Here is a 25,410-nt window from a genome sequence, read left to right on the forward strand (position 1 = left end):
TCACACCTCAGTCTTCGCACCCACACTCCAGACACCCAAAATGAATGTTAATCAACATTGTCTGGTTTTTCAATTAACTGATGTCCACAGCTTCAGAAGACTATTGTCCAGGCAAGCATTAAATATTTAATCTACAATCCACACTCAGGTCTAAAGACTGGTTGCTGAAGTGAATGTTTGCTATATACCCTAATTCCAGAATATGCCCAATCACCCCATACATTTGAATAGAAATCTGTGTCCTAATAAAATAGAACAAAAGGTTCAGTTATTTTTATTTATTTTATTTTGATGTTTTAAATGATCTCTTGTTCAATATTTTAACATAACTTTAATTATTTTGTTGCTTTTATTATTTTAAAGAAAATAAGCATTTTTTAATTTAATGTTTAATCTTATTGCACTTGTTAAAAAACATTTCAAGTAAGATTTCCAGCTTGAACTGATGACCAGGCTCCAAGCCTGGTTTTTTCCTCCCGTCAAAAGCTCTCAAGGATAAGTCCTGAGAATTGTCACTGCCGAAGCCTTGTTGTACCTTGCCAGAAGCCTCTGAATAAGAAGACTCAGCTTGGTTGATCCAGCCGAAGAAAAGGATAGGAAGGAGGGAAATCCAAATGGGTACACAATCTTTGAGGTAGACAAAAGGGATTTGTGGGTTTCCTGCTGGAGACTTAAGATATTTGGGAGCAACATAGTTTTGTCCTTAAATCCCAGCGGGAGATGCCAGATAATGTGATCAACTGTTTATTCTTGGTTTATTTCAGACTGGAGTTAACTTTCAAAGTGACCCTTGCCAGTGAGGCTACTGTCACTGCAGAGACCACTTCCAATTGCTGTTTCTTACAGCATCAGGAATAATTGACTTCAAGTCTTAAACTTTCTCTGGTACTGGCAATGAAAAAAAATTAAGAAAGTTGCTGCATTGTCACTATCTAGACAGCTAGGAACATCTGATACCATTTCTTGCAGCCTCCCTCTATGGATTATAGACTCACATGTAGATCACAGTCATACTAATAATTTGGAAAATCAACAATCTTACTCTTTCCCTTAATGTACTCTGTTGATACTAGGGATTATTCATTTCCCTTTTGTGTGCCAGTTTACACATGTGGTACATGTGTTAAAGGTGCACAGACACGTGAACCAAAATCATCATGAATATATATCAGATAAATATGGGTAATTAGCTATGTATTTACTATCTAGTGATTTCTAAAATATGTTTAAATCTGCAGAGTTTTTCATAAGCAATCTAATTTTAGACATCTACTCAGATAATAGCACCAAATTTGATGGTACAGTGACTACTTTATTGCCAAGATATACTATCACCTACTTGTTATAAGACGAGAACATTAGTGTAGTTACGTAATGTTATGTACAGTTGCTGTCTTTTATCTTTTAGTTCAAAACATCAATTGACAAATCCTAGGGGGATTTTGTAAATAATTATATTTTGTTAATGTCTTCCCTCCACTGCCATTATTTCTAATAGAAATGTTACATCCATGTTGAAATTGATATTTAAATTGTCTCTGCACTCCACACTAGTCCAAGAAAAATTGTAAATGATCAGTTTGATCAATTAACCTTGCAGTTTTCAAAACATTACCATATTACTGTTGGGAAGTCTGCAGTTGTCTAATATTATCAATTAATATTTTACAGACTAGTCATCAAATAGGACCATCCACCAATGTAAATGGAGTACCTCAACAAACCAATGGCACCAGTCCAGATGGTAGGTGCACAAGGTTTAGTATATGCTAAGTATTGACTAGTGTAATAGATCCTCATCTTCAAAAGGTATGCTTGTTGCTCTGGAAAAGTAGAAGGAGCTTTATTATGCATTTGCTCCACTTGATACCCAACCTGGAATATTCAGCTTTGACACTTTTAGCACAGATGGCATCTAGTATCCCAAAATCAAAGATCCCATATTTTAATGTGAGAAGCTATGTGGTAATCTATTATGCCATTAGAAGTGATCCTTTGGAACAGATGGAAGCTTAAAATGCCAAGTTTCATATCTCTTTTCACAAGTTAATTTTCTTTCTTGAAGCTTTGTTGACTTTCCCAAACACTTCAGAAAGTTCTCCAGCAATGGAGCAAATAAGATGAAGCCTGTGGTGCAGCTGAATTATTTTTGGCCATAATATTTTGCCAACCAATAGCTCTTATATAAGCTAACCAAAGTCTGAAGGTATATTTGCTAACTTATTTCTGACCTTAATAATGTGGATGCTGAAAGTTGTTTCATTCAATTTTTATATATTATCAGGATGGGGCACTAGTATTTATGGAGGTTCATAAGCAAAAAGTATGAAATTAACATTTTATTTCTGAAATAAAAGCCTCATTTGTGAAGGAGAGTTAGTAATATATTTTCATCAAAAGAAAAGCTAGCATTTGATATCAAGTCATAATCTAAGCTATAAACTGTTCTTACTAGACTTCAAAATTATGTGGGGAAGGTGCTTTGATGCATTGAATTACTTTCAACTAAGTTCTATTTTTCTTACAAGAGGGGTATTTGTAGTCCCATTTAAGTCTTACTGGAAATGCCAAAATCTTAAAAATGTTTCATTGTTTGAGAATTTTCTCCAATTTTTTAAGATAGAATATTTCAGGTCTGTACTTCTCCATGCAAGTTTCAGGAATTTATTGGTGACAAATTGGGATCAAAGTTTTCCATTTTTTTTTTGTCACTATGATTAGCTTTTAAGTTCCAAAATGACATCTGTACAACATGAGCACATTAGCAGGGAAATTACAGTGAATATCGTTCAATGTGCACAAGGTGAACATCCACCACAAGTAAGAAGGTCCTGACATCAGCTATCATATAATGCTGATTTGTCTTCAATTGCTTACAAATTTTCAGTCAGTTCCCTCGCTTAAGACTTGCACAGATAACCAACAGCAAACACATTCCAGCTGCACTAATTAAACAGATCACTACTGCATTACAAGTTTGTGGCTTTCTCCTACCTGTTTTATTCTGGTTTTCTTTGGTTGTTTCAAGTTGCAGAGATCTGGAGAGAGAGTAATGGGGGACAAAGAAATGGTGGATGAACTTAATAAGTGTGTATTTTGCTTCAGTCTTCACTATGGAAGACAAGAGCCATATGCTGGAAATTCAAGAGTGTCAAGATGCAGAAGTGAGTGTAGTTGTTATTACTAAGGAGAAAATGCTTGGAAAACTAAACATCTGAAAGTAGATAAATCACCTGGATCAGATGGACTACACCCTTGGATCCTGAAAGAGGTAGCTGAAGAGATTGTGGAAGCATTTGTAGTGACCTTCCAATAATTACTAGATTTGGGTATGGTCCTGGAGGACTGGAAAATTGCAAATGTCACTCCACTCTTTAAGAAGGAAGAGAGGCAAAAGAAAAGAAATTATAGACCAGTTAGCCTGACCTCAGTGGTTGGAAAGATGTTGGAGTTGGTGGCTACGTATGAGGTCTAAGCATACTTAGAGGCACATGATAAAATAGACCAAAGTCAGCATAGTTTCCTTAAGGAGAAATCTTGCCTGACAAATCTGGTGGAAACCTTTGAGAAAATAACAGGCAGGATAGACAAAGGAGAGTAGATGGATGTTGTTTTCTTCAATTTTGAGAAGGCCTTTGAAAAGGTGCCGCACATGAGGCTGCTGAAAAAGATAAGAGTCCTAAGTCTTAATGTCTTACCGACACGGTGTGCTCGGTGCTGCAGCACCTTCTGTTGACTTCAAGTTTTTCACACAAGCCAGTTGCTGCTAAATATGGGTGCATTACTGTGCAATGTGTGTGGCTAAGAGAGTGAGCAGATGAAAGATGAGGAAGAAAGAGGGAGAGCAGAGCTATTGAGTTGAACAGCTATCAGTTGCTTGGCTACACCTTTATTGAGGACATTCTCACTGAAATCTGTCTCCAGTTTAAACCACAACGTCAACTCAGGACCATATGAAGTCTGTCTTGCCAGTGGTTGACAAAGTATATATTAAGTATTTAGAACAGTGAATATTGTAGCCATCTCCAGGGTTTAGAGTGTCATGCACATTGCTTTGCTGATGACATGCTAACTTACAGATGTACAGTAGTGAATCAAGAACTGCTCCATTCCATAATGTCCAACTGGTGAGCAACAACAGACACCAATCATGCAGATTTTAAAAAAGAAAAGTTTAGCTTTATTTGTCATACAAACATCGGCATACAGTGAAATGTGTCATTTACATTAGATCAAATCAACGAGGATTGTGCTGGGTAGCCCACAAACTTCTGATGCCAACATAGTACGCCCACAAGCTCACTAACCCTAACCACAAATATACAGACTCCTTACACACAACTGTGGGAATTGAAGTCCAATCAGTGATCACTGGCGCTGTAACAGTATTATGCTAACCGCTAAGCTATCGTCCCACAATTAAGATTAGCTTTATTTGTCACATGTATATTGAAATATGCAGTGAAACGCATCAAAACAGTGAGGATTGTGCTAAGAAGCCCACAAGCGTTGCCATGTTTCCAGCGCCAGCATGCCATGCCCACAACTTACCAACCCTAATCCTAACTGTACGTCTTTAGAATATGGGGTAAACTAGAGCACCCTGAGGAAACACACATGGTCACAGGGAGAACGTACAAACTCCTTACAGACAGCAGCAAGAATCAAACTCCAATCTTACAGCTGGTGCTGTAAAGCAATGTGTTAACCCCTATGCTACGTGCTATAAACCTGCTGTCACAGTGCCTTTGTTCTGGCTTGTTCCTTTGCGCCAGCAGCATTTGACACACTATAACAAATAAGTGTTGGTTACTAGATGAAAAGAAGTACCTAGTGACCACATTGATATGACAAGTCATGCCACTGCAGAAAATCTGGTTAGGTGGACCAGTGATTTGTTGGAACCTGGATAACTCTGGAAAATCCCTGCAGATTGGTTGTTAAGCTCATGTTAGATAATTTGGAGTCATTGATTATGAACGTGAGTTGATCAGAGAGATCCAACATGGCTGATTTTATTGAGGAGGTCACTAATACAGTAGATGAGAGAGTATCTTTCAATATTACTTCCATGATTTCCCAGGTGGCATTCAATCATTTTTAAACAGCAAGAGTGCATGGAATTGGAGGCATGCTTTTGATTCAAGTTGGAAAGTGGTTCGGAGCTGAAAGAAGGAGGAAGTAAATGATAATTATGGTTTCAAATTAGCAGAATTTGCAAGATGATGCTACTGGGGCAACAGCCTTTCATCATAATTGTGAAGAGTAGTGTTGCAAGCTTGTAGATGACTCTAAGTCATTAGAGAACATAAATCATGTAAATCTTTGGGGGAAGTAGAAAATGCGCAGAGATAAATTAAGTGAGTGAATCACAGATGGGGTTTACTGTAGGTTTGCATGAGATTATAGATCTAAGAACGTCAGAGGATTTTCTATATGCACAAAACTAGAAATGACAGAGGAGCAAATGGATCTGATGTGGAAATGCATAGATCAGTTCAAGCTTGTGGTCAACTACAAACACAAATAAAAAGATTAACTGAATTTTGAAGGGAGACAAAGAGAAAACTTTTCATTTCATTTCTATAAAGTCAGATCCCATCTGAAGGATTGCGTTCAGTTTTGGGCAGCACATTGCAACAAGGATATATTGCTGTTTTTTGGTATGTACAATAATATATCTGGGAATTAGAGGGTTAAATTGCAAGGTCAATTTGCACAAACATGTTACTTCTAACTTCATTTGTTTTGGCAGAGGATGGGAACCAGAGTTATAGGTCAAAGGATGTGGGGGCAGTTAGAGTAAAGGTGAATGCAACTTACAGAGAGATTGTGAGGTGTGAGAAAGGATAGGCAGTAGCTAGGGCAAAGTGCAGTCAGTTGGATGGGTTGAAATGTGTCTTATGTTAATGCAGGAAGTATAAGGAACAAGGGTGATGAACCTGCAGCTACAATACTGAGACTTGGCTGTCACAAGGGCAGGAATGACTGCTTGAATTTCTAGATTTAGATGTTTCAAAAGGGACAGAGAGGGAGGTAAAAGAGGTGGTGAGTGGCATTGTTAGTCAAGGATAGTGTCACAGGTGCAGAAAGGGAGGATATTGGGGAGGGATACTGAGTGTGGGTGTAAGTCAGAGACAAGTGAACAATCTCTGTATTTGGAATATTCTTCAGAACCCACCTTCTCCCCACCCCCATAACAACAAATACACTGAGGAGCAGGTCGGGAGAAGGACTTTGGAAAGGTGAAAACATTTTAGGATTGTTGTTATAGTTGATTTCAATATTCCAAATATTGATTGGCAGCTCCTTAGTGCAAAAGATTTCGATGGGGCAGAATTTGTTGTGTGTTCAGGAAGGATCCCTGACACAATATGTAGACAAGCCAACTAGAGGAAAGGCCGAACTGTATTTTCTACTAGGCAATGAACCAGGTCAGGTGTCAGATCTCTGGGTGGGTGAGCATTTCAGAGACAGTGACCAAAACTCCCTGACCTTTACCATAGCCTTGGATGTGGATATTTATTTAGGCCATGGTTAGTTATGATCCTCATAGGCATGAACTTGGGAGCATTAATTGGAAACAAATATACTCCAGGGAAATGCACAACAGAAATGTGGGGGCTGTTTAGGGAGCACTTGTATGGTGTTCTGGTTAGGTTTGCCCATTGTTACAGGGAAAACATAGGGTGAAGAAACAATGGTTGTCAAGAGAGATAGACCATCTGGTCAAGAGCAAGAAAGAAGCATACTTAAAGTTTAGAAGCAAAGATCAGACAGATCTCTAGAGAGTTACAGGGTAGCCCGGAGGAGCTTAAGAATTGACTTAGTAGACCTAGAAGGCCTTGCCTTGTAGGATTGGAGAAAACCCCAAGGCATTCTACACAATGTGAAGAGCATGAGGGTGGTCAGAAAGATGTAGGACCGATCAGGGATAGAAGAGGAAAAGTGCTTTGTGGAGGTACGGAAGGTCTTTAAATTAATATTTTGCTACAATATTCACCAGCGAGAGAGACTTTGACAAATGTAAGGACCTTGTAAAACATTGATAGACTGGAACATGTCAATATTAAAAGAGAGGATGTGCTAGAACTTTTGAAAAGCATTAGGATAGATAAGTTCCCAGGGCCAGATGAGAGATACCCAAGGTTACTACAGAAATGAGTGAAGAGATTGTTGCACCTTTGGTGATGATCTTCATATCCTCACTGGCCACTGGAGTAGTACCAGATGATTGGAATATATCTGGAACAGCTTCTTCCCCACCGCCATCAGATTTCTGAATGGACAATAAACCCATGTACACTACCTCACTTTTTTTTTGCACTGCATAATTTAATTTATATACAGTACATTCTATTTTTTCTGCACATCAGGACCATACATTTTGACCAAATAAAGTGCCTGCCACAATTAGCCGGTTTCATGGAAATAGTTAAAAAGGTATATAAAAAAAACCAAACTACTGTTTAACTGATAACAGATTATATATTTCAATGAAATACAGAAAAAATTAGAATGCTACCAATGCTACTGCACTACTATAAAAAACTGTTTATTAAGTGCTAATAGTTATTGATGGAGGAATTCATCCAATGTATGTTGCCATGTATGGGATGTCCAGGGAGGGAAGCACCTCAGGTGACGGGGCTTGTCACGTCCATTTTGGGGCAGCTCACTCACCTTTGGTCCCACCGGACACTCAGCTCTCAACTGTGGTTCCAAGTAACTGTTTGCATGCAACAGCAGCCACATTCCGGTACCCCATATCAACTGGCAGGCTAAACCAGGTGAGGGTATCTGACAGCCTCATACCTTGGTGAAATAGGGACAAATCTGCCCTAGCATGTAAAGTCAGCTCTGGCAGACTGCGTGAATGTGATCAACAGTGAGATCCAAAGGCCAAGAAGGTGTTGGTGCACCGATTTATGGAGAGCAAAAGGCATGATGAGGCAGAGTTGTAACCTTGGTTATCCACTGCAATCAAGGAAGACCCCTGCTTGTGAAGACTACTCGTACCACTGGACCCAGACTTCCGAAGTCAAGAGAGTGGAACCGTCCTAGTGCAACGGCTTTTCCACAGTAAAAACTCTCCTGCACAGGTCTCACTGTCATTATCAGATACAACAGACAACCAATGTGCTGCCCTGTTCTTTTGATCGACTGTAAATGAACAAAATTAATGCAGACACATAATGCAGATAATGGACTGCCTTCATACAATTCGTCCTCCAAATCTTCATTTTCATTGTAAAAATTCAAGATAGTTATCAATACCTTCAAATTCTTCATAATTCTTAATTTGTCGAAGTAGTGAAATCACCTCATGCTCATTCCAGGTCGTTTCTCACATCTCCGAGCCTGAATGCTTGAAACTGTAGTGAACAAAACAATTCTAAATTGAATCACTGCTCATTTCTCTCCAGCTCTGCTTTTTGAATACAAACACATGCAACTGACTCTATTTAAAAACTGTTCGCTCTAAGCATGCTGTGTTGCCTGACAGTCGCACAAGTTCACACAATTGACACTAGTTAGAAACTGTTTGGCAGTAGTCTGCTGTCCCAATTATGAGGCAGAGTGTCCCAAATGAACAAAGGGAGTCCTGGCTATTTTCTCGATTAGTTTTTGTTCTTTATGAGTTGTCCCAAAAAAAGCATCTGCCCTAATAACCGATGGCCTAATTAACCTGAATCTACTGTATATAGTATATATAAAACATTTCTTATTGTAATTTATAGTGTTTTTATTATGTATTACAATGTACTGCTGTCACAAAACAGTGAAGTTCTCAACATATGCCACTGATACTAAACCAGATTCTGATTCTGATTGGACAACAGCAAATGTTATTCCTTTGTTCAAGACAGATGATAGGGATAACTCTGGGAATTATAGAACAACGAGACTTCCATCAGTGGTGGACAAACTATTGGAAAGGATTCTTATGGACAGGATTTGCAAGCATTTGTTGAAGCATAGTCTGATTAAGGAGAGCCTAATTGAATTCTTTGAGGAAATGGCAAAACTAATTGATGAACATAGAGCAGTGGATGTAGTGTATATGGATTTTCAATAAAGCATTTGATAAGGCTACCCATGAAAGGCCCATTCAGAAAGTCAGAAGACATGGGATGTAAGGAGACTTGGCTGTGTGGATACAGATATGGCTTACCCATAGAATACAAAGTGTGTAGTAGATAGAGTGCATTCTGCCTGGAGGTTGGTGACCAGTGACATTCCCCAGAGAGTGGTTTTGGAGCCCCTGTTCTTGATGATTTTTATATATTACTTGGATGAGGAAGTGGAAGGGAGGGTTATTAAGTTCGCAGATAACCCAAAGATTGATGGTATTGTGGATACTCTGGAGCATTGTGGTAAGTTACAGCAGGACATCAATATGATGCAGAGTTGGGCTGATAAGTGTTAGCTGGAGTTCAATCTGGAAAGTGTGAAGTGCACTGCCTGGGATGCTGGTAGACACCGATACATTAAATACATTAAAGAGACCATTAGATAGGCATATGGCTGAAAGAAAACTGGAGGGCAATGTGGAAGAGAAGGTTTAGATTGATCTTTGAGACGGGTAAAAGGTTGGCACAACATTGTGGGCTGAAGGGCTTGTACTGTGTTGGACTAGTCTACATCCTATGTATTCAACTCAGTATTTAATATTCAGAACCAAGAAACGAATCTGGAAATCTTCATTACATTCTCATATAACAGAAAATACCCAAAGATAATAGTTATTTTCAAGAAACATCAGTCAATGAAATATCAATACTTCAAAGCTCATGCAGAGCAAATACTTTAAAGTTTGCAAAGTCGGTGTACTATGTGAAAATTGATCATTTCTGAAGGGTTGGGGTCACTACTAACAGAACAGTAAGTGGTGTGGACCAGTTAGGCTTGAGGATTCTTTTTATTCTTTCTGCAGGTCTGAATGGAAATAGATACTTACCAGTTTCAACTATACTTGACAAATATAAAGTTGGGAAGGTGATTGGAGATGGGAACTTTGCAGTTGTTAAAGAATGTGTAGAGCGGTAAGTATTATTACCAATATACTTGTAGTTCTGCTGGAAACACCTCAGATATTATTCAGCCTCTGGGCAAATTTCCATAACACTACTGGGGGTTTTGTTGTATCTCTGTTTATAACAAAATATCTAGCCTACGTACATGAATCTGTAATGGCGGGGTTAACATAGTATTAGGTGGGTTTAGTTGTAGCATTCTCACATTGTTAGGATAATGATGAGTTCAGGACTTTAAATATATACATGATATTCTAGAACTATGGTGTATTAAATGGTCAATATGCCTTTTTTTCAGACTATTTAAGCTAAGACCTCGTCTGGTAGGCATTCTCAAGGCACTTATTAAAGAAGCCTCATCCAGCTCGATCTTTATCCTTTAACTAACATATTTAAGATAGATTTTTATGGCAATAACTCCTTATCGGAACTCACCAGCATTTATCAGAATGAGCGCTTGAGGGTATGAATGTTCTGGATATCTTCAGTGTTTCAGATTTGCAGCATTTGCTCTTTTTAGCTTTTTGTTTACTTTTTCATGTTACAGATGTGAACCTCACTGGCAAGGCCAGTATTTATTGTCCCTCCCTAACTGTCCCTCAGAATGTAATAGTAAGCCACTTCCTTGAACTGCTGCAGTCCTTCTGGTGAATGTTCTCCACAGTTCTGATTTAGAACCAGCAATAATGAAGGCATGCCATATTCTCAAGGCAGGATAGTGTACAGCTTGGGAAGAGCCCAGGTGATTGTGTTTCCCTATGCCTGCTGTTCCTGTCTTTCTTGGTGGTGGACGTTTATGAACTTGAGGACTGCTTTCATAGTAGCCTTGTTGGGTAACTGCAGTGCATTTTCTATGGAGTATATACTTCAGCTACTGTATCCTAATGGTCAATGGAACATATGTTAGACCTGTATTAGGGAAGATGTCCAGAAATTGATCTGGCCTATATGGTGTGAAGATTCTTGAATGTTGTGGGACCTGCACTCTTTTACCCAAGTGGATGGTCTTGTTATGTTTTGTAACTCCATTGAAGTTGTTTTGTCACTCATTGAAAGGGAAACACGGTAGCCGGGATACTTGTCTACTTAAATTTTTTAGTGAGGTGTTCAGATGTGACATGGTGGTGTAATGACATATGCCATTCACGTATTTCTTTCAAGTAATTCATAATGAATTATGTAAACAAACAAAGAATGCTTAATCAAACAATATATTTACATTATTACTCAAATAATGTTGAAACATTCTATATACTACACCCCGCTTAGCTATAAATTCCAACGCAATAAAGACAGCAAACTATATAATACATAGACATCTACAATATAGTAAATTTTAAATTGTCCCATTCAGGCCTAAAGATTTAATTGTTGTGGAGGATTTCTTACTCTTGTGTGACAATATCTTTCTTGACAAGTTTGGCAGGTGAGAATTGTGGCTGTGAAACAACCTCAGGTTCAGGGGCCTCCTCCATGGTTGTTGTAAGAGTTGACTCTGGGATTGTAGGAAGTGATTCTAACAGCTCTGGACACATTTTCTTCTCTAACAATTGACTCTGCTCCCCTCAGCTGATTAACGTGTTGCCTCCAGATGATATCAGACACAATCTCCCTTGCCAGAACTGCTTGTTCAGGAATGAAACATCAAACCTCTTTGATTGAGGAGCCTTCAATTTGTCTCAGCTGTTTATCCTGAATACTCCTTCTGAGTTTGAGTTTGAAGAAATCAAGTGTGAGCACAAGGGACGACCCAGGAACACATAGCTAGTGAATTGTATTTGTGGAGTGATGTGCAAAGAGGAAATTAGCAAGCTTCTGATTCAGTGTAGTGTGTTCTACTGACATTGCTGGCAATGCATTCTTTAGACTCTGCACAAACCTTTCCACCAAGCCACTTGTAGCTGGGTGGTGTGGTGTAGATGTAATATGTCTTATTCCAATCATTTTCAGAAATGACTGAAACTGTTCTGCAATGAACAATGGTCTATTGTCACTGACTACGTGTTCTGGAACACCAGTCCTTGAGATGAGGCTTCTCAACACATGAATAGTGTGTGAGACTGCAGTGGAGGCTATTGGGAACTTCTGGCCACTTTGTAGCTACATCCACTGCCACCGAGAAATTTGTGCCAATCCTCATAGAGGGATCAGAAGTGGAGAGAGTGAGCAATTTCAAGTTCCTGGGTGTCAATTTCATGTTCCTGAGGACCTAACCTGAACGCAACATATTTATGCAGCTATGAGTAGGCAAAGAGTTTGAGGAGATTTGGTTTGTCAACTAACACAAGAAAACTTCCACAAATGTACCATGGAGAGCATTCTGACTGCTGTATCACCATCTGGCATGGGGAGACTACTGCACAAGATTGAAATTAAGTTGCAGAAACTTGTAAGGTTAGTCAGCTCCATCATGGGTACCAGCCTCGGTAGTTCCCAAGATATCTTCTAGGAGCTGTGCTTTAGGAAGGCAGCATCCATCATTAAGGATGCCCACCACCTAGGACAGGCTCTCTTCATGCTGTTAACATAGGGAAGGAGGTACAGAAGCTTGAAGGCACACACAGCTATCTATCTATATACACACACACACACACACACACACACTCGATCTGCTGATCTATCCCAAGCCACCAGACAAACACTTCAAGCCAACACTTTCATTTTGACCACACTTGGATGACTGGCATAGCTCTTCCAACACTTCAACTGTCAGCTTGGATGGTATAACATCTTTCGATCCTCATATAAGGCAACTCCTGTCAAGGGCAAATTCATCCTGGTACTGGTCAAAATGGGGGAACTAGAATTTCTACTGCACATTCCAGCCATTTTGAGTGGCCACATAGACCGAGACAGTGTAGCATCTTTTCTGGTTTCCTTTTGGATCATCTCTGCTGCAAAAGGGAGACTTTTGATTTGCATTAGGGAGAATATATCTACAAACTTCTTCTTTTGTAAATTTTTCAGGTATTTCCTTTTCCAAGGGTAAATGTGAAAATCCATCAGCATTTCCATGGTTAGTTGTCCTCTTGAATTCAATCTTGTAATTGTGTCCACCAAGAAACAGAGCTCTTCTCTGCATTTGTGCTGCTGCTGTTGGTGGACACCCTTCTGTGGATTGAAAATGAACACCAGTGGTTGATGATCAGTTAAGAGGGTAAACTCTCTCCCATAGAAGTACTGGTTGAAACATTTTACACCCCAAGCCAGAATCAAGGCCTGTCTGTCAATCTTTGCATAATTTTTCTCTGCAGCAGTAAGGAAACATGATACAAAGGCTATGGGGTGCTCACTTCCATCATTCATAAAATGTGACACGAGTGTACACCTATACCATAAGATGAGGTGTCACAGGCAAGCTTCACTGGATGATGTGGGTAGTAATGCATGAGTATAATGTCTGACGTCACCATTTCCTTCGCCTTTTGGAAAGCCACCTCACACTCCTTTGTCCATTGCCATTTCTTCCAAATCTGTGGTAATGAGTTCAAGAGGTTGAACACAGTAGCCAGATTTGATAGGAATCTGTTATAATAATTGACACATTCTAAAAAGGACCACAATTGTGACACGTCCTTCAGCATGGGAGTACCCCCCCCCCCCCACTGCTTGAATTTTCTCAGCACACTTGTTTAATTCTTGTGTGTGAATGGTGTGACCACAGTAAATGACGTTTGATTTAAAGAATTCTTACTTGTCTCACCGTGATCTGAGCTCATAGTCTTCTAATCTTTTAACACTGTTTTAAGATTTTGGAGATGTTTCTTGTCATCCTCAATGGTAACATTGATGTCATCCAGGTAACACAGAGTGCCTGGACAGCCTTGTGTCACTTGGTCCATAGCTGTCTGCCAGAGTACAGGTATAGATGCTACTCCAAAGATAAGCCTGTAAGAGCAATAAAGCCTATTGTGAGTGTATATGGTGAGAAGCACTTCAGACTTGTCTTCCATCTTCATCTGTAGGCAGGCCTCAGCTAAGTTCACTTTGCTGAAGTGTTTTCCTCCAGAATGATTTGCAAAGAAATCCTCTATCCTAGGCAGAGGGTATTGATCTACTTTCAGTAATGGGTTAATGGTGACATTAAAATCACCACAGATTCTGACAGACGCATTCTTCTTGCTACTGGACCACTGGCTTTGCCCATGGGCCCCACTCAACCTTGGAAAGAATTCCTTCAGCCTCCATGCAATCTAACTCACAGGCTGCTTTAAAGCAAATAGGATAAAGAACTGAACAGGTTTTATAAATCTTGGGTGTAGCAGTTTTATTTATCACTCTGCCTGGCACCATGTTTTTCTCCAGTGCCATCCCTGAACACAGCTGTGATATCATCCAGTATCTTTCTTAATTCACTTTTAAGTTAACTCTACTATAGGGAATGAGACATGCAAATGGCGGATGGATCTCCAATCAAGTTGTAGTTATCTCAACCAGTCATGACCCCACAATGCTGCCCCCCCCCCCGTTCTTACCACATACAAGCCTAATGTGGCCTGTTGCATGAGTTCTTAGTTAGATATCAGCAGGCTTCAGTTCAGTATCTTTGAAGCACCATTCAAACTAATTTTGTGGAGTGACAGAAACAGCTGAACCAGTGTCAAATTCCACTTTAATTAATTTGACATTCAGTATTCATTTAAGCCATGTTGCTTGTCTGTTGCTAGTTTTCACGTTTTAAATCTCAAGGCTACTCAGTCTATGTCACTCTCATCATTATCAAATTTTTCATCAACGGTATGCAGATTGGTGCTGTTTTTGAGACTGCAAGTTGACTTTTATCTTTTTCTATTCCCTGTGCAGTTCACTTATTCTTGTGTGCCTGACGTTCTTTTTGTGTGTGTCCTACTTTGCTGCATTTTCTGCAAGTTTCACCTTTAAACCTGATTGGTCTGGTGTATGTGAGCCCCTGACACAATGGTAATGCAACTTGTTTGTCCAGGCAGGTTTCTGTTTAGATTTTGTAATTTTGTTCACGCTCACTTACATTCCTGACTACAACTCAATTGCGTCTCTGGCTGCTGATTCCATTGATACAGCAATTTCAACTGCCCTTTTAAATTTAAGTTGTGATTCAGTCAGGAGCCATTTTTGAATTTTCTTGTAAAATTACACAACCTAAATGATCTCTCAGTGCATCATTAACCCCATTACTGAACTCGCAATATAATAGAGTCATAGAAAGTACTGCAAAGAAACAGGCTTTTCATCCCATCTGGTCCATGCCAAACCATTTAAGCTGCCTACTTCCACTGACCTGCACCAGAACCAGAGCCTTCCATAATCCTACCATCCATGTAATTATCCAAATGTCTCTTAAACATTGAAATCAAGCTCACATGCACCACAAGCAGCTCATTCCACACTCTCACGACCCTCTGAATGAGGAACTTTTCCATCATGGTTCCCTTAAACTTTTCACCTTTTACCCTTAACCCATGACCTCTAATTATAGTCTCATCCAATCTCAGTGGAAAAAACCTGCTCAGACATTTTCTTCCGTTCAACCACATAAGCTTAAATGGACTCCCTTTTGATTCTACTTACTAAACCTAAAACATTCTGCAATCAGCAATGGTTTTGGTTCTAAGTTTTCCTGCAATATGTTCATGATATCAGCAAAGCTCATTTCGACTGGTTTGGTTGTTGCAGTTAAACTTCTAAGTAAACTATATGCTTTTCCACCCATTGCACTCAGCAACACTGCCACTTACTTTTCATTGGCTATTTCATTTGCTTCAAAATACTGCTCAATTCATTCAATATACTGTACATGTTACATGTTGTGCATTCAAACACATCTACCTTTCCAAAATAACCAGCCATTTCTGCTTTTTATAACTTGTTATTGTCAGCCAGCATTCACTATTTATGAACCCGTAGCCATACCTATTGCTTATTAATTTAATCCATTTTCTGCCTTTTTTTACTCGAACGGCTCTCTCCCCTGCCAAAGAAAAGTATGCTATGCTTCAACAAGTAGCTGTCTCAGGTTTGTTTTACACCTTCCTCATCATCACTCTATAACTCTAGAAACTAATTGAAAGAAAACACTGAAGCCAAGATACTTGTCCATTTTCTTTGTGAGGTTCCCACATATGTTGTGCTGGCATGACGTATGCCATTCACATATTTTTACAGATAGCGTATAATGAATTATGCAAACAAAGAATGCTTAATCAAACAACATATTTACAATATTTTTCTCAAATATTACTGAAATATTGAATACACTGCAAGTCTCAATTCAAGTTCCTTGTAGATAGTGTTAAAGGCACAGGGTATAAAGTGGTAAGTTGCTCACCATAGATTCCCATTCTTTCAGCTGTTACCAGAGCCTCAATATTTATGTGGGTGGTCCAGTAGATCAGGAAGAGCTGCATACATCAGTGAATATAATTGTTAATGGGACACAGTTAATAGGACAAAAGCTGAGAAGTAGATGAAAACTCCAAACTTCATGCAATCCGTTTAACACAGGGGTCACCAACCTTTTTTGCATCGCGGACCGGTTTAATATTGACAATATTCTTGTGGACCGGCCAACAGAGGGTGGGGGCCTGTTAATCACGACCAGAATATAAGTGATAAGTCAACTATAAGTCACTTATAAGTGGCTAATACACTCAATTTCGTATCTAAAAGGGTTTATCTAACAAATTTACAATTAAACGCACAGCGCATATTTTCCTCGCATGAATATAGTGATGCCAACAGAGATGTTATGTCAAACATGCTTTTCAGCCCACTGTCATTTGCAAGCTCGAGGAGCTGATCTTCTCCACGCACTGACATGGATAATTCACTGGGGACATTCGCAAATGGGTCATGGACCCATTCCTTTGCACATCTTGGGTCATTTGCCGTTGGGAAGTAACACTCGAATCCTGTCGACAGCAAAGATAGATGATCGTGCACCAGCTGTGAGAAGGACGGTGCAGCCTCAGTCTCTCCCAAAATCCCAGCTAATGTTGGGAACATGTCAAATATGCCGTTGTCCACTTGCCAACTCATCCACTCATCCCCTTTATCTGCCAACTTGAGAACAGTTGGCATTCTCCCCTGAAGTGACAAATTGAGTTCATTGAGTAGGTTGACAATGTCACACAGATAAGCGAGTTTTGCTATCCACTCCTCATCACTGAAGTGTGCTGCCGGTGATGACTTTTTTCCTGAAAGAAATCTCTGTAGCAGCTCTCTTAACTCAATTAACACAGGCTCTCCCCTGTGATAACCACCTGACTTCAGTGTGTAAGAGAAGGCGTTTGTGCTCTGCATCCATTTCCTCGCAAAGCTGTTCAAACAGACGTGAGTTAAGGGCTTTTGCTTTGATGTAATTGATAACTTCAACAGTGTCACTCAGTACGCTGTTAAGATCAGGTGACATTTTTCAACTAGCCAGCATTTCCCTGTGTATGACACAGTGTGTAGACTGGCATTCAGGAGCAACCTTTTTGACTCAGGCAGTGAAACCAGACTGCCATCCAGTCATAGCTGCAGCCCTGTCTGTGCATATTCTGTGCACATGTACTTGGCAGCAGGCAGAATCAATTCTTCACCAACAGTGAAAGGCTTCTTAGCCTTAGCAATACGGCTAGCCACTAAGTATGATGCTCTCAGAGCAGCAGCATTTGTGGAGGTGGTGGCTCTCAGCACTTGCTTCTGTCCTGCTTGCTCACGTTTTTTCTGCTCAAGAAACTCAACAGGTTTGTCTTTAAGAGCAGGGTGCCTGGACTCAGGGTACCGAAGCAGTTTTGAGGGCTTCATTGCCTCACTAGACAGCTTGTCTCCACATATCACACACAGGGGGCTTGGAGCGTGGGAGACACCGGTCGCATTAAAGCCATATTTTATGTATGACTGGTCGTATTTTCTGTTGAAGGAAGCTTCTATTTCTTTGCAGCCTCGGCCTCAGCTGTCTCTGCGTTATCACCATCGATAGGCCTTTTACATCCCATACCACCTCTTCCAAAGAAACTCTCTAGTGACATTTGTTTTTCACTCATCAAGTAGTTGTAGGTTAATGACCGACTGATGACCTGGCGTGCATTCAAGTTCAACAGTGGGCGTGACAGGGAATGAGGAAAGATGCAGCAGACTCATCGTTTCATACCACCAAATCATATCAATTCCTCGCAGCCTGGTAGGACATGCTTTGCAGCCCGGTACCAGTCCATGGCCCACTGGTTAGCGACCACTGCTTTACACACCAGGCAGTTAAATATTTTCCAATTCTTGCCATTAGTTATGTTTGCCTCATTTTATCTGGAGAGAAAAAAGGCCTTTAGTTTTTATTGCAATATTGTAATAATAGTTGCTTAGGTGACAATAGAAACAGTAATTTGCATGATGTAGTTTCTATTCATATACAGAGCTACATTGAAAGAGAGAGCTTACTATATCAATGGAAGCCACGCAGATGGTCTTGCCTTTTCTGCTTCTGGAAAAGATGCTTAATTAATCCCACCCCAACCTATACCACATTACCAGATAAGCAAGAGTTTATCATGGGTGCGAATTACAACTCATGCACTTGAATTGACAATCTGCTGCTGCACAGCTTGTCCACAGAGATGGAAACAAATTGTTTGGGTCAAGTGCTTTATTTTTCATTTCATCTGCAAAATAGAACAAATATTCTCTCAGCTCCCCGGGTTATTTAATGCCTCCAGAGATTTTGCGTCTTGGGAAACATTTGCCGAAGTATGACTTAGTATCAACAGAAAGAGAGCAATTTTAAAATACAACCAACTGATCAGCAATGGTATGACAGTGGGGCAACTGAACCTGGTCAAGGCTGATTTCACTTCAAACTTCATTATTTGACAGCTCTGAACGGCAAACTTGGGTGACCTGAGAAAAGGAAGAATGTTAAATTAATAAAGGGCAAGGGTGAAAGGAGTAGTAGGCAAAGTACATTACACGAATGGACTTTTATTTATTGAAAGTTTTGTTGTAGTTTGCTGACACCCAAATTGAAAATCAGGTGGGATGAAATCTGTCAACAGTGCAGATTTGAATTGACTTTATTACTCACATCGTTCCGTGAGGAGTAAAAACTTTTACGTTATATCTCCATTCAAATGTGCAATGTGCAATTACAGTAATTTATAAGAAATGCTATATACAACAGGATAGTCAATATAACATAGAAATACAGTAGTGTCAGCATGAATTAATAAGTCTGATGGCCTGGTGGAAGAAGCTGTCCCAGCGCCTGTTGGTCCTGGCTTTTATGCTGTGGTACCATTTCCCAGATGGTAGCAGCTGGAACAGTTTGTGATTGGGGTGACTCAGGTCTCCAATGATCCTTCGGGCCCTTTTTACACACCTGTCTTTGTAAATCTCCTGAATAGTGGGAAGTTCACATCTACAGATGCGCTGGGCTGTCTGCACCACTCTGTCTGTCTGTGGTTGCGGGAGGTACAGTTCCAAACCAAGCAGAGATGCAGCCGGTCATGATGCTCTCAATCATGCCCTTATAGAAAGTTCTTAGAATTTGGGGGGCCATACCAAACTCTTCAACTGTGAAGTGAAAGAGGCACTGTTGTGCCTTTTTCATCATACAGCCGATAAGCACAGACCACATGAGATCCTCGGTGATGTTTATGCTGAGGAACTTAGAGCTGTTCACTCTCTCAACCCCAGATCAATTGATGGCAGTTAGCCTGTCTCCATTCCTCCTGTACTCCAGATTTGTAATCTGATTAATTTTCCACTGGAAATGAAGTTGATTAACTTGATTCCAAAAGTTTGCTTCTGATATGTGTGTGCTTTTAAACCTTAAGATAACAACCAGGGAAAGGGGCAGTGTTTGTTGGTTTACAAAAATAAAAGCTAACTAAATTTACACTTACAGAAGTAAAACTCATTAAAAATAGCCACAGAAACATGACTTTGATTCTACTGGGGATTCAATTTGGACCAGGATTGATATCTACCCCAAACTTGTCCATTTATGCCAGAGAAAAGCTATGGGTTTGCTGGGGAGGAGGGAAATTCCCAAATACAGTATAACCACAGGCCCCTGTCTGACAAGGAGAGGGAGGCATTCATCTTGGCTTTCATACATATAACTCAGCATGTAGCGAAGGCATTGAGAGTGGACGGTTTGAAGAAACATATTTATGGGCTGACCACCCCTCCTTCTGCCTTCCTGCTCGTCCGGCTTGTCCTGCTGTGGTAGGTGGTCACTGAGCAACAAGGCCTTTCTTTCACTTATATTCAATTCGGCCAGGGAATTTCCCTCACTTTCTGCTACTCTGGCAACATCTACAGCGAAATTCCTAATAGGCCTTTCTTGAACCTTCCACTAGAATTGATGGCATTTTGATTTTGAAAGAAAATATCAAGTAATGTTCCTTACAGTCTACCTATAATATCACACATTTGATGATTTATACTGACTGGATGTTTTCTTCAGAAAATGCTGTCAATATTCTTTGAAAGTTGCCCAATGTGTTCCTGGAATTTCATTCTAAAACATTCATATTTTGTCATAAATGTTTTTCCTACCTATGCAGGAGTCCTGGAGCCATAATCTTTCTAATTTCCAAGGAAAGTTTGATTCTGTAGATATCTAGAGAATTATTGCTTCGCTGCTTTTGGAGTGTGGGTTAAGTCAACCATCCTCACTGTTCATATATCCTTTGGCTGTCTGCACTATTGTTTCCAAAGCTCTGCTATCAATCAGAAGCAGGCGTACCCCTTATGCAAGCATGCTGTCTACTATCAATCAGAAGCAGGCATGTTCACCTTATAACCTTAAGAACCCATTAGCACATCTTTCCAAAAGCCAGCAAATTTGAATTCTTGCCTACATCACTACGTGCAGATTTTTCAGTGAAGCTGTACTCAGGGGAAACACGAGACAAAGATTTATATCCTGCAAGGTTGGTTCACCAAATGATAACATAATACTCCTTCTACTTCATATTTTTAGAAGTATTCACCGTGTATTATCTTATACAAGGGGCACAGTTTATCAGACTGAATCTGATAAATGTGTAAAATGCAGTAGCATGTTTCAGTTAGTACCAGTTCAGGTCTCACAAAGCTGTTTTGGTCTTGCACAAAATTTGTTAATCTTAAGAAAGCCCTTTGTCATAACTAAGAAGTATTCCTCACTTGGTAAGGAATCAGAGACCAGTAGCTTCTATAAAAATGATACTGTAAAAATCCTCTGGAAGAATTATACAGTCCCCCCACCCCATCGTTTAGTGGCAATGAATCAATAGTTGGACCAGATCAGGACTCAAAAGAGCCAGATGAATGATAATAACAGTAAAGCTTGCAGGTAGTGAAGAACTTCCAGTTTGAAAGAGGAAAATATTTCAAAATGAAAATGATATTTATACCACAAAGATTCTTAAATAACTGTCTTTTACTCAGGTCAAGTGGCAAGGAATTTGCACTGAAAATAATTGATAAGGCCAAATGCAGTGGTAAGGTAAGAAAATTTCCTGTTCTCTATTGTTCTGTAAAACCTGACTAAACTTTGGAATGTGCAATTAATGTTGCTCATGATATTTTGGATCTAAAAAAAGTTTAGAGTCAGGACCATCAGGTACAACACAATATACAAAGGTGCATGGTTTTTGATCAATGCATGTTTTGGAATTTTGTTTAATCACCTTTGGTGATTGAGGAACTTTGGATATGTCCCACACTAAATTACTTCAGCAGGTCAGGCAGCAATTGTGGAGGGGAATAAACAGTTGATATTGCAGGCCGAGTTCCTCCAGACTTTTGTGTGTATTGCTCTGAACTGATCAAATTCCTCACAAGAAAAGGAATGAGTGGAGTGTAATCAGACTACCAGTTAGCTTATTGCAAATGGAAGATCAGTAGACAATGGCGAGCAAGATGTCAAAGAAGAAAGGACGAGCTGGGAAAGGACCATGTGCACACAAGTCAAGTTGACGAAGTTTTCTTAAGACAAGGGCTGAAATGCAGTCATCATTAGATCAAAAAAAAAACTTAGATTGCGAGAGAGAGCAGAGCTAGTGGGCAAATTATAAGGGAAAATATTACAGTAAAGTAAAGCCAGGCACCAAAGCACTCAGATGAAAAGATCACACAAATATTCTGAATAAATGAGATAGATTAAACACGAGGAAATCTGCAGATGCTGGAAATTCAAACAACACACACAAAATGCTGGTGGAACACAGCAGGTTGGGTAGCATCTATAGGGAGAAGCACTGTTGACGTCTCGGCCCGAAACGTCGACAGTGCTTCTCCCTATAGATGCTGCCTGACCAAATGAGATAGATTACTCGGTGTAAATTGAATTTGGATGCCTTTTTTCAAAAAGAAGCTTGGTATATTTTGTTTCTTTATTGCTGTTGCTGAAATTCCATTTGCACTCTTATTTTAGGAGCACTTAATTGAAAATGAGGTTGCAGTGCTGCGGAAGGTTAAACATCCCAATATCATCATGTTGATTGAAGAGATGGATACTCCAACAGAACTCTACTTGGTAATGGAGTTAGTCAAGGTAAACTGAGGAATGGATATAATTTCATTAAGAGCTTTTATAGCAGATCATGTAAAAGCAAGCTTTCTATTCCATACATGCATTTGGTGAAAGTGGTACACTTCAAACCCTTCCCTAAAGAAGGAGCATCTGTGCGGGCCAGCCCTTACTAGATCAGCAGAGTTAGAGTTCCAAGCAACTGCAGTGAATAAAAAAAACTTGGACAAAAGTCAGTGTTGACTCTTTTCTGCATAAAAAGTTGTGATGAGTCATAGAAAAGTACAGCACAGAACAGGCCCTTTGGCCTGTCTAGTCCATGCGGAACCATTTATATAAGTGCTAGACTGAGGCCAAAAGTTCCCCACCTTAATTATTTTCTATCTTAAAATACCAGACATTTTATACTAGCTGATAGTAGCACATCAGTGAGGAAGTTCTAGGATGTATGAATTTTTTTACAGAAGTTTAGGACTAACATTCTCTTTGCTCCTTGTTTTTCCTTATTCCCGCCAGCATTCCAAAGTTTTACCTCTACTTCTCCAAATGACTCCACTTGAAAGTACATGATATACATCTTTAGTAGTGTTTAATGCTTATGATATAGAATAATCTAAATGGATTAGGAGCCTTTACCCTCTATATTCAAAGTTCACGGTTCAACTTGAATTGTCATTCAACCACACGTGAATACAGCTGAATGGGGCCAAGGTGCAACCACAATACCAACAGTCACACACAGCACAAAGCACATATAAGGTAACAAACACACATAAGATATCAGTAAAATACAGTCACACATAATAATATTCCAAGGTCCTGAGTCCATGAATGTTGCAGAAATCTGCAGTTGATTATAATGTGGCTTGTCTTTTACCAAGTGAACAGTGGGGAGTGGGCGAGGCAGCACTGACTCCACCGCCTCTGGTGGAAAGCAGCAACTCTTGACTCCTCTCCTGGACAGCTGTAAACAGGCGACACTGCGTCTTAAAGCCTGTGACTGAGGCCACATGGCTCTGCCCCTGTTGTCCATCAATAAATCAGTGAATCGGATTTGCTCTCACGGTTGTTCTGTGCACCTCCTTCGCGACCCAACACCTCTCCGAAGTAGGCAGCAGCACCACCCGCACCAAGTCCAGTTCCTTCAGTTTCTCTGCCAATAAGCAACTCACTGATGGGATATACCTGCAGTACTTTAAGTCCTTAATGTCCAGGAGAGTCTTGCAATTGTAAAAAAATACATTTTAAAAGGACAATAACAATTGAATGCACAGTCATCTTATCAGAACTTTCGTTATCTCAAAACGTGTGCAAGGAATTTCAGGCCAGCATAAATATCTAAATATAGATATGGGTATATCTAAATAATATGCACATGCTTTTTGGTCAGGAATAGCTTTAACATCTTTTCGGTACAAGTTGTAGTGCAATTAAATTGCCTTCCCTCTCCAACCTGATTTCTGCTCCTCTATAGCCACCTTTCTTTACAATCTGCAAAATCTTAAAGGAGACAAAGCACTCAATGCAATTATTTTCATAATTTAATTTGCAGCAATAAAATATCCTGCCACACAGCTTTAACTGCTCATTTCCATTTTATCCAGTTAAACTGAATGTGCACAATATTCAAAACTTTTCTTTTGAGATAATTCTCCATTTGTATGTAAGGATTAAGTGAAACCATCACATGTTTTGTCCAAGAGAATTATAGAAAATCCAGAATTCCCTTTTCACTGTTTTCTATAATTATGAGAGTCTGGTTCTGACTCAGAGTTCCAATGTTTTAACACAGTGAAGAAAATCAGGCACGGAAATCCTTTCAAAATATCTTCCTCAAATATAGAAAGAGTTAAAAAAATTCCATTTTTAACCCAACCCCATGTTCTTTGCATGTATTAATGAGGAAAAGCATTGAGGAGTTACTTTGTGAGAATTAAATATATCTTGTTTCCATCTCTCTTCCCCCGCCCCTCAGTTTTGAAATTTGAAGCAGCAAAATCTACTTGTTAAATTATAAAAAGTTTTTTTTAATAGCATTACCCATGCTGAAAACTGTTCTGAATTTCAAGGCTGGTTCTTGGGGGTTAAGGTGAAATGTAATTGTGTCCATCAATCAAAAGTCATCAGTAACAATATAAATACATCAAACAATCAAACAGCACCTGAGGAAATATCACCTAGTAACCATGTCTATCTTAACTGATAAAAATTGCATCAATCTCATTAAAGGAGTCTATTAAGAAAAATTATAAATATGGCAGTAGTATACATCCTGGTAGTTTAAGTCTATTACCCTCAGGATCCAATACTTGTGTTCAATTATATGCTCATATTTTCACTGTTAAACTCAATTTTTATTATAAAATGCCCAGAGCTAAATGGAGAGATATGATTCTGATGGTGCGTTGTAATGAAAATGAACAACAACCTTTCCAATAAAATAATCATTTTCTAATCACTTTACTATTGATGAACAAACTATGTCTTGTGTAATTCATTGGCCATTAAGAAAAATATATTTGAAATGTAATTTTAATGGGTGTATTGAATAGGAAGTGCAGAGTCAAGGTATAACTATTGAGATGTAATGCCGCACTCTATTGTTTCTCCCCTATAATACAGAAATAAGTGTTCAAATTGGAAAATATTGGTTGAACCTAAGTTCAAATAATTTTTACTGTATCATATAGATTAGATTTCTGATTTGAATTTAGGTTAATATCACCATTGCTGAAATCTAATCTCCCTAGATTCATCTGTGATCTATACCCGACCCTGATTCTTACTTATATTGAAGGGCTGTAACAGCTTTATATGTTTGGAAGCTTAAAACTGGGACTAATGAGTATTTTTGGTTGTTATTTCCACAAATATTCAACATATTGAGTGTTATTATTT

At 39.3% G+C, this 25,410-nt stretch overlaps 1 protein-coding gene across 2 annotated transcripts in view; it reads left to right on the forward strand.

Moving 5' to 3' along the window:
* The window catches only part of dclk2a (doublecortin-like kinase 2a), a 337,808-nt gene that overhangs the window by 260,169 nt on the left and 52,229 nt on the right, over window positions 1–25,410 (forward strand). The window contains exons 9-12 of one of the 2 annotated variants that reach the window (XM_059963368.1): window positions 1,677–1,744; window positions 9,938–10,046; window positions 21,429–21,486; window positions 22,417–22,536. In XM_059963368.1, coding sequence (XP_059819351.1) covers window positions 1,677–1,744; window positions 9,938–10,046; window positions 21,429–21,486; window positions 22,417–22,536 — 355 coding nt within the window. Of the gene's footprint in view, window positions 1–1,671; window positions 1,745–9,937; window positions 10,047–21,428; window positions 21,487–22,416; window positions 22,537–25,410 lie in introns of both variants that reach the window. The other variant, XM_059963367.1, reaches the window with a different exon arrangement.

Source organism: Hypanus sabinus, chromosome 3 (genome assembly GCF_030144855.1).
Source record: "Hypanus sabinus isolate sHypSab1 chromosome 3, sHypSab1.hap1, whole genome shotgun sequence".
NCBI lineage: Eukaryota > Metazoa > Chordata > Chondrichthyes > Myliobatiformes > Dasyatidae > Hypanus > Hypanus sabinus.